The following is a 9,538-nucleotide window of genomic DNA, read 5'->3' as shown; positions in this document are numbered from 1 at the left end:
ACAGCCGCGTCGTGCGGCCGCGGACACCCGCGGAGCGCCACGGCCGCGCGGGGCGGGGGAGCAAGTTCGGCAGCCGCCGAAACCGCATTCCGGGCGGGGAGAGTCCCGTGCTTCTGCGGACGAAGCCTCTCCGCAAAAATGCATCTGGAGAGGATCGTCGACAGCGGGAATATTCTCCGGCTTTCCACTTCTCTCGAGATTTTCCCACCACTGCTCTGCTGGAGACCCCCACTCTCTCCCGAGCGCCCTTAGATTGCTTTGTGCATTCCATTCTGTCGCTAAATAACCGGGCTCAGGCACTAACCTTCTCCTCCCCCACTTCCAGCATTTCTCTGCCCCTTTTAAAAATCCTTTTGCAAGATCCGCTTTGTGCATCTACATGTGCTTTCCATGAAAACAAACAAACAAACAAATAAACAAAACAACAAAAAACCACCCACGCATTAACATCATTCCTGAAATAATCTTCTCTCGGACTTTCCCTGCCACCTTGCTCAGGGTGGGACAGAAAACACTCTCCCGGACTCTGCTGTGAACTGGGGAGGGGGAATATAGATTCCCAGAGAGCAACCCTCATCCCCTGCTCACTGCGCGCAGGAACCCCCCAACGACAGCATCTTGGGGGAGTCTCGTCTGATGAACGCCATCAGCTACCACACCCCCCCAACAAACAAAATTAACAACCTCAAAGAGGGTCTCCGCTCGCAGAGCCCACCCGTGCAAACACCAGAGCACGACTTCCCAGAAAGGGGGGGATGAGAAACAGAACAGGAATGTTTATTTTCCCTTGTTGTTATTGTTGAACACTTGAATAAGTGAACGAATGAATGAATGAATGGAACAGAAGGTGCTTGGAGGCATATAGGAAGCCTCTGGCCGCTTATATTAGCTTCCTATTATACCCTAAAAATAGAACCCCGTTTCCTGTAGTTCGTCAGCTCCTTCCAACTGTTGTGTCTGTTGTGTGACATCTTTCGTCTCACAAACGTGCTTTTAAACCACGCACACACGCTTGGTCTTTTGAAAGTACTACCCGCAAAGATCATTAAAGGGACGCGGTTTAAGGTGACACGCAGGACCGGTAGCACGAAGTCACCCAGTCCCGGGGCACAGCCAGCCCGGTGCGCGATGCCACGCTCTCCGCCCCTCACCGCGGCAGCGGAGCGATCGAGCACCGGGGAGGGGCGGAGGGGAAAGAAGTCAGCCCTGTCCCCTCGGCTGTCAGCCAACCTGGGTGAGGAGAAGGACTGGCCCTAATCCTACTCGAGGTGTAAAGGCCTCCCTGCCCTCCAGGCGAGCGAGGGTGACTTGAGAAGCGTATCCCCGGGAAAGAATGAACCGGGGGGTGAAGGGGAGGAGAAGCCCGGCCGAGGATACGCGGCCAGGGCGAGAAGTTGCCTGGGGTCCTGTGCGGAGCAATGTGCAGGGTGCATCCCTATCGTCCTCTGCCAAGGATGCAGTGTCCCTCTCCGGGAGCTCGGGTTTGGTCGGGTAACGACCGGAGAAGCCAGACATGGAGGTAGCAGACGATGAGCTGCCTTTTCCCGGAGGGGTGGACGGGTGCTCCCAGGTGGCGATGCGGGGGCTCCCGCCCCAAGGTAGCCCCCAGCCGTCCCCTAACTCGCACCTTGCCCCAGCCCGCCTGGTCGGCCCCGCCAGGCAGATACCCGCCGTGAGCTCCCGCCACCGCAGCTCCGCACCCCACTAGTGGCTGCTGCCTGCTCGCTTTCGAATGCACTTCAGTGAGAGGGAAATAGGTGCTGCGGGGTGTCCGCCCCCCCTCCCCCACTTTCATGAGTCATCCACCCTGAAAATGAGCACCTCACTGCTCTGGTACGTCCAGAGCTATTGATCCAGGTCTGATTTCCCCAGAAGGAGCCCTGTAACGGAGCTCGGCTGCACGCAAGGCGGACCCGGGATGGGGGGCTGGTGCCCGGCAGCGCGGCTTCCCGGCGGCGAAGGACCTCCCGGCACCCCCACCCCGCCGCCAGAGCGCGGAGCTTGCCTGCCCCTCGGAGAATAAATAATCCTACAGCTGCTGACTCTGCCAGGGCACGGCTCGGACCCCTATTGCCCCCCAACTCCGGCCCCCCTTACCCTCCGCCCCCCGGTGCAAGTAACGGGAAGGGGGGAAGGGAGGCAGGGCGACGGGACAAGGGGGCATGGGGCAGCTCTGTCGGGCAGGCACCGGAGCCGTGCCGAGCCGTGCCGCACCAAGTTGTACCCTACCGAGCCGTGCCATGCCAAGCCGTGCCACGCAGCCCGGACCCGCCACCCACGGTGCCCCGGGCCCGCCGCGCTCCCCCTCCCTGCAGGCGCGGATCCTTCGTGTCACAGGCGACGTGGAAAAGGGGAATGGGGGGGAGGGAGAGGGGTTAAAAAGAAAAGAAAACAATAAATATTGACAAGAATCGTGACTCCTTGCAGCCGAGTCATTAACATCGACCAATCACTGGCAGCTCCATACCGAGAGATTTGCCTAATTAAATTGGGGAAAATTATTGGTGTGAGTCTGGATGGAGTCAACTGTCCTGACGACAGGCGAGGATGGCTGAGCACCGCAGGGAAGAGCAGCGCCGGGTGCCCAGCCCTTTCCTCCCGCCGGTGCTCCCGCACCCCCGCAGCACAGCCGCTCCCCTCGACCCCCACCCGGAGCCGCTGCCTGTCCCGCGGGCGCGACACCCACTCGTCCCGCCGCAGTTCGTCGGTCAGCTAGGCTGAACGAGGGATGCACATGCCACTTCATTTGCTTCCTATCGAAGGGAGCAGCTCCTCCAGACTCTCCCTGCCTTTTCTTCTTCTTTTTTGTTTCACGTTTCGTGACTCAGACGCCTTATTCCCTTCGCTAAGGCGGCATCCAGGTATTATTTCAAATCGGTCTCCTCTCCTGCTCAACTTTCCGCCATTCTCGGGTTAGCGTTCATTATGCGGCAGGAATTATTTCGAAATAAGAAAGCAACGTGTTGCAAACACTCCCCAGCCCATTTTCTGACACCTTTTGTTATGCATGCTCTTGCTGCTGGAGAAAATGCTAGTATGTGCACCTGCGAAAAAACGCCTTAATGGTGTTAACAGCAAGCTGGAGGGTATAAAGCAATAAAACTGCCAAATGTACCTGTTCCTATTGAACACCTTACCTACACCTAAGAATAAAGAGTCCCAGTAGGAATTCTTTACCTTCTCTTCGCCTTTCTCTATATTTTTATTCATTGTAGATTTGTAAACGCATGGATCGGGTTACCCTTTCGCGTGTTAAAGTGGAACTCTTGTTAAAAGCAGGAGAACAAGGCAAGACACTTACAACTGCATTCAGAGTTACTGAACCGATTCCAAGGGCTCAAGAAGTGAAACAACGATAAGAGGGTGTGTAAGGGGGCACAAAACATCCCGACCGCAAAGAAAAAAAGACACACATCCCTCATAACCCCCCCTGAAATAAGTCGGCTGAACTATAAATGCCAAAGGACTACGGGTTATGCCCTGACACCGATCGAGCATCGCTTCGCATCCCCCTTCCCCCCACCCCCATGGACCGTGTGGTATGCAAAGAGGGGGCTCACATCCCCCGGCTTCCCAGAGCTAATGACCGGGCTGCGCAGAAACAAAACCCGAAAATAAATTAATAAAGAGAGAGGGGGAAAATATCCCAGAGTGAAAAAAAGAAAAACCCTCTAAATATTTCCCAAAGTGACGCGTTAAGAAAAAAAAAATCTGCAAAATTTAGAAACCAATCCTCAGGCAATGTCCGGACCTGTCCTGGGTCTGGGGATGTCTCTGGGCTGTGCGGGGTTTTGCGGCTGCTGGTACCCGTGTTGGTTTTCAAAACCCGAAGCCTCCAGCCCATTTCCCCATTTAGAGCAACTTTCGGATTTCTCAAGGCTTAGCGAGTTCCGCCGGGTCCTTCCTACCTCAGTCCTCTCCGGTGGGGTCTGTCTCTGGAGTTCATGCTTAGCTGGACGCGAGGAGATTTAAGCGAGGGAAAGAGGGGGAAAAAAGAGAGAGGGAGTGAGAGAGAGAGAGGGGAGAGAGAGAAGAGGGGAGAGAGAGAGATCCTCTGCCGTGCTGGATCAAACTTAATGTCTTTCCCCAGTCCATCTTTGTAAGAGAAGTGGTAATACCACCTGGATGTTCGGATATAAATCCCCTTGCAAATAATAAATGGATTAATAATAACAAGGTATGAAGTTCTTTTTATAGAAAAAAGGAGAGAATTGAAACTAAATGCGGCAGTTAGACAACCATTTTGATAAGAGGATAATTGAGGCGACACTGGTGTATAATTAGAGGATAATTTATGCTATATCCACTTTTATTCCACCTCCCAAAATAAACCCAGTCCATAATCATTACAGGCAAATTGTTCTGAATTTTATAGCAGCAATTTGAACAAAGTACTGCAGTTAATCATGGGAGATTTTTGTGTATTCCTGATTAGAAGTCTAATTGCCTCCTTCCAGAAAGTAAAAATAACTGTAAAACGACTCTATTTTTATCATTAACAATGTTGACAATAAAATAAAATCAACTGGAATTGTAATCTAAAGACAAATTTAGGGCGCAGGCGCTTTTTTTTCTATTTTTTTTTTTAATCCTTGGGTCGTTTATATACTAATCAAGCTTTTGCCAAAACCGCCAACCGCACGTAGCCATTTGCATATATTTGAAAGCGATTACGGGAGCTGCTGCTGCCGCCGCTGCTTTCAGCGGGGGAAAAAAAAAAGAAAGGAAAAGAAAATGAAAATGCGCTGCGCGTCGCTTCGCCACAGCGAAAATACCGCGCAAGGGAGGGATGGGGGGGTGTCTTGTGTTGAGGGGCTCTGTGATTTGGGAGGGTGGCGAGGGGGATGGGAACAGGCTCTCCCCTTTTCCCCCACCCGCGCGCGGGGTGCGGAGCGCGCGTTGCGCGCGCTCCGCACCCCGCGCGCGGGTGGGGGAAAAGAGGGGGGGGTTGTGGGGGGGGGGGAGGGGGGCGGGCGCGGGCAGCGCGCGCGTTGCCGGCGCGGCGGGGCGGTGACGTCAGGGAGTTGAGTGACCAATGAGGGAGGCGCTGCCCTCCGGAGACGAACCATTCGACTTGTGCGCGTCCCTGCCCTTCAAGTCGAAGCGCCGGAGCCCCCAACTTTCCCGGCTCCCACCTTAACCCCCTACTCCTCCCGCCGCCCCCCCCCCCCCGAAAAAAAAACAACTAAAAAAAAAACAACCTCCCCACGCGCCGGAGCGGGGTGGGGGGGGGGGGGGTGAAGGGAAAGAGCGGCGTAAAAAAGCGCCGGGAGTAGCCCGCCCTCCCCCTCCACACACCCCGCACACCGCCCTCCCCTTCCTCCCCTCCCTCAGTGAACGAGGCCCCTCGCACAACGGCTCCTTGGAGAGAAAGGGGGGGGGGAGAAAAAAAAAAGGCGGAAAAGAAAAAAAAAAAAAAAAAGAAAAGAAATTAAATTAAATCACCGCCGCCTCTCCAGCGGTGCCGCGGCGGGTAAGGGGAGCGGCGGTGGCTGGGCAGAGAGGAGGCAGAGCGCGGGGGGCGAGCCGGGGAGCGCCGCGCTCTCCCTCCCAAACTTTGATGATGACCATGACTACGATGGCTGACGGGCTGGACGCGCAAGACTCCTCCAAATCCGCCTTCATGGAGTTCGGGCAGCAGCAGCCGCCGCCGCCGCAGCCGCCGCCGCCGCCCCACTCCCAGCAGAGCTCGCCGGCCATGGCCGGCGCCCACTATCCGCTGCACTGCCTGCACTCCGCCGCCGGCTCGCATCCGCACCACCAGCATCACCACCACAGCTCGCCCTACTCCGGCAGCGCCGGCTCCTACAACCACCGCTCGCTGGCCGCCTACCCCTACGTGAGCCACTCGCAGCACAGCCCTTACCTTCAGTCCTACCACAACAGCAGCGCGGCCAGCCAGACGCGGGCGGACGATGCAGGTGAGCCGGCACCGGTTCCCTAACCCGCTGCCAGCTTCTTCCCCATCCCTCCATCCCCGGGCCTCTCTCCGGCCACCTCCGGCCACCTGCATAACAAACCCCGTCGTGTCCCCCGCTCCTGCCAGAGGAGATGCCGGCCCTGGGGTGCGCGGGGCGACGGGTAGAGAAGGGGGTTGCTTGTTCCTGCGGCCCTTCCGCGGGCCTACTGCTCCGGTACCCGGCGGCGGGGCCGCCGCACTCTACCCCAGCCGGCGGTTGCTGTCGGCGGTACCGCGGCGCTGGGCACCGGCGCCTCCCCGTTCGCCCCGCGGCCGGCGGGCAGGGGGCTGCGCACGGCGCTCCTTTGTTACGGCGGGACCGGCTTTAGGCAAAATTCCTGCTAACACCTGAGGAGTGAAAGTTTCCAGGCGAGCGGGTCGCATTCCGCTCGGGGGCCGTCTGATTTATGTATTTTTTTTTGCAGAGAACCGCTCATTTGTACGTATTCATCCGGAGGGGCACGGCAGGGGGGGCAAGGGGAGGAAAGCATTGTTAAATGTCTCGGACTGGTGATTCACTGACCACCAAACTGGAGACGCGAAGTCAATTAGCTGGGTAAAACCTGGATGGCCCTGAAGCCAGGCATCCCTTTACGAAGCCAGCGCTGCAGTTCAATGCTTTGGGTTTTTTAAATATTATGATTTTTTTTTCTCCCCGGGGGGAAAGGCATCGTGCCCACTATGCCCGGACGGCTGTTTTAGCTCCCGGTAGCTCCCAAGCAGCAGCGTGTCTTTAAGGAGCCGGAGCCTATGTGTAAGCGATGGTGTTGAACCGACATCGGGGCAGGCTGCTGGGTTTTTAGGAGCTCCTGCAGCCAAAATGCTCGCGTCGAATAGCTAAGGAGGGTGGTATTTCAGCTGTGTTGTTTCGCTTGCAGATCAGCAAAAAACCACAGTGATTGAAAACGGTGAAATCCGATTCAATGGAAAAGGGAAAAAGATTCGGAAGCCTCGAACCATTTACTCTAGTCTACAACTCCAGGCTTTAAATCATCGCTTTCAGCAGACTCAGTACCTGGCACTTCCAGAGAGAGCTGAACTGGCAGCTTCATTAGGACTTACCCAGACACAGGTAATTACTGGGAATCCCAAATCACCGAAATCCTACGCGAGACATAAAGGCCAAGCCAAGTACGTTCCTCCCTAGACGCTTTGGCCTCCGTATGGGAACGGTGGAAAAGGTAATGCACACGGTCCCCCATCTATATGTGATAGGACGACAGATGCACGACAGAGACGCCGGTCTACCGCAGAAGGAGCTGAATGTGCCCTTCCCTCAGCCCTCTTGCGAGCAAACGCTCGCTTTTGATGCCACGCGTTACATTTCTAAATTGCCTATATTTTCGGATAATTCCGGCACCGAGGTGTAATTGCCTAGCTGTGAGAAGGAGAACAAAGCAAAGGCAAGGAATCGCTGGGCCTGAGGTAGAGCTAAAAGCAAAGCAAAGCTGCCTCGTATCAACCTATAGGTAGAGAGGAAGCAGGAGCAAGTTAGGAAATACCTGTAAAATCAATAGTAAATTCACCCTGGATGACTAAAGCAAATGCAGTGGTTACCCTTGGGCAAAATGTACGAAAGGTGATAATAGATCTGAAGATCAAAGACAGCCGTGTACAAAATTGTAGCAGGTTAAGCCATAGTTAAGTGTGGTTGGAGTAGCTGTGCCATTCTGCTAATTTAAGTTTGAAAAACACATGAGGCATTACAGGCTTCCCAGCTTGGGGTTTGTGCAGAACTACATGGATAGATGGGATCAATTTGGGTAAAATGTAATCATGGGAATTTATGAGCTTAGCAAATAACTTCAGGATTTTATCATTGTCATTGATAACAGTCGCTTCCAGCCAGCGATTTTTGAATACTCAGCAAACATTAAACATGGGAATAGACCTCATGGTTTTACAAATGGGATTTTAGTATCTTTAGCATGCACACTCTGTCTCTCTCGCTTTCTCGCATGCATAGATTTAGGGGCCCGATCCTGAGCATGCAGCTGGACGAGTGATCCTACTTATATGTTAACATTACATCCGCAAGGTTTGCGAGGTCAAATACACACATGGGAGTTGTTTTACTTGTTTGCTTGATTAAAAAAAAAAAAATGTGTTTATGTATGTCTTACATGCATATATCATGCTTACAACAATTCTGACTTGCCAGAGTGGGCCCGATCCTTGCACACCTCATCGAGGGCAGGCTCCCTCCTTGGGAGTTCTGCTGGATTAGGAGCAGGATGGGAACCAAAGCTACTCTGATAGACAATTACTCTCCAAGATATTTTACTTTCCTTTTAAAAAAAAACTTTTAAAATAAAGCCACAATCCTGGTTCCATTGTGCCTCCTCCCACATCACATCAGCAAGGACCACTCGATTGTGCATGTTTTCGGATGCACGATTTCCTCGTAAGATGCCCTTTGTCTATTGGCTCCTGTCTCCTGGCACAAAATCATATGATTGCCCGTGTTTGACAACAGTTTGCCCAAATGATCAAATGGCCTCCAAAATTCTGAATGAGGCGTGAAAACAGGAGAGCTCAGAGCATATATTCTGTTTCAGCTCGATCAATCCGGCCTGCTCAGAGGAAAAAAGGTTCCAGGTGAAAACCTTCATCCCTCTCGCTTTGCAACTCCGCTTTGCCTCTCTTGTTCTCTCCACTTACATCCAGAGCCCGAGAGCAGCAGTAGCTCACCCTCCTTCTCCTCCTCATCCCCAGATCCACACCCGACTAGCATGGGCTCCCAAGACCTTCTCTGGAGCAAACCCGTGGCCGCCGGGGTCTCTCCTGCCGTGCCCTGGGTGCTGACGGCAGCCTAATAACCACTGCGTTTTGGTTCACAGGTGAAGATCTGGTTTCAGAACAAGCGCTCCAAATTCAAGAAGCTGCTGAAGCAGGGCAGCAACCCCCACGAGAGCGACCCTCTGCCCGGCTCCGCCGCCCTCTCCCCTCGCTCTCCGGCTCTGCCTCCAGTCTGGGACGTTTCAGCTTCTGCCAAGGGAGTCAATATGCCTCCCAACAGCTACATGCCTGGCTATTCTCACTGGTATTCTTCTCCACATCAAGACACAATGCAGAGACCACAAATGATGTGAATTGTCCAAGAGAAATAATCTCCTAAGAACGCCTCGTCTCGACATGGCAAGAAGTTCTCCTGCTTTGCCAAGCCGTGCCAGCTAACAGGCTCTGTGTGAACTTGTAGATGCGGCAAAGAGACAGTGTTTTGTTTGGTTTTTTTGGGTTTTGTTTTTTTTTTTTTTTTTTTTTTTTTTTTTTTTTTTTTTTAAGTAACCTCAGCGATTAATCTTGAACAGAAAGACACAATTTTCATTCTGGCGCACAGAAGACACTTCTTTTTAGGATATTTTCCTTTGGACTGCAAGGCACCAACCTCTTTCTCTGTGGAGTATACGTCAAAACAAACTTTTTACAGACTTTGCACATAAGAAGAACCTGAATCTACCATGGCAGCCGTTTTTACTTGTTTAATGAGCTAAAGACTTTACATGATGAAAGAGAGACTAGTCAAAGCTCCTTCATTTTATTCACCAAATATGGACTGGGAAAAAAAAAAAATGAGAG

At 53.3% G+C, this 9,538-nt stretch overlaps 1 protein-coding gene across 1 annotated transcript; it reads left to right on the top strand.

Annotated features, from left to right (window-relative positions):
• Positions 1-4,895: 4,895 nt before the first annotated feature.
• On the top strand, positions 4,896-9,051 carry DLX6 (distal-less homeobox 6; the record flags this gene model as incomplete). Its single annotated transcript, XM_080339849.1, has 3 exons — positions 4,896-5,921; positions 6,838-7,031; positions 8,800-9,051. Exons 1-3 carry the CDS (start codon positions 5,561-5,563, stop codon positions 9,049-9,051), a joined length of 807 nt encoding a protein of 268 aa, XP_080195975.1. The 5' UTR covers positions 4,896-5,560.
• Between the last annotated feature and the right edge of the window lie 487 nt (positions 9,052-9,538).

This window comes from Nesoenas mayeri (assembly GCF_963082525.1).
Source record: "Nesoenas mayeri genome assembly, chromosome: 2".
NCBI classification, from domain to species: Eukaryota; Metazoa; Chordata; class Aves; order Columbiformes; family Columbidae; genus Nesoenas; species Nesoenas mayeri.
The sequence above is the reverse complement of the archived record's forward strand: the minus strand, read 5'-3'. Positions and strand labels throughout refer to the sequence as shown.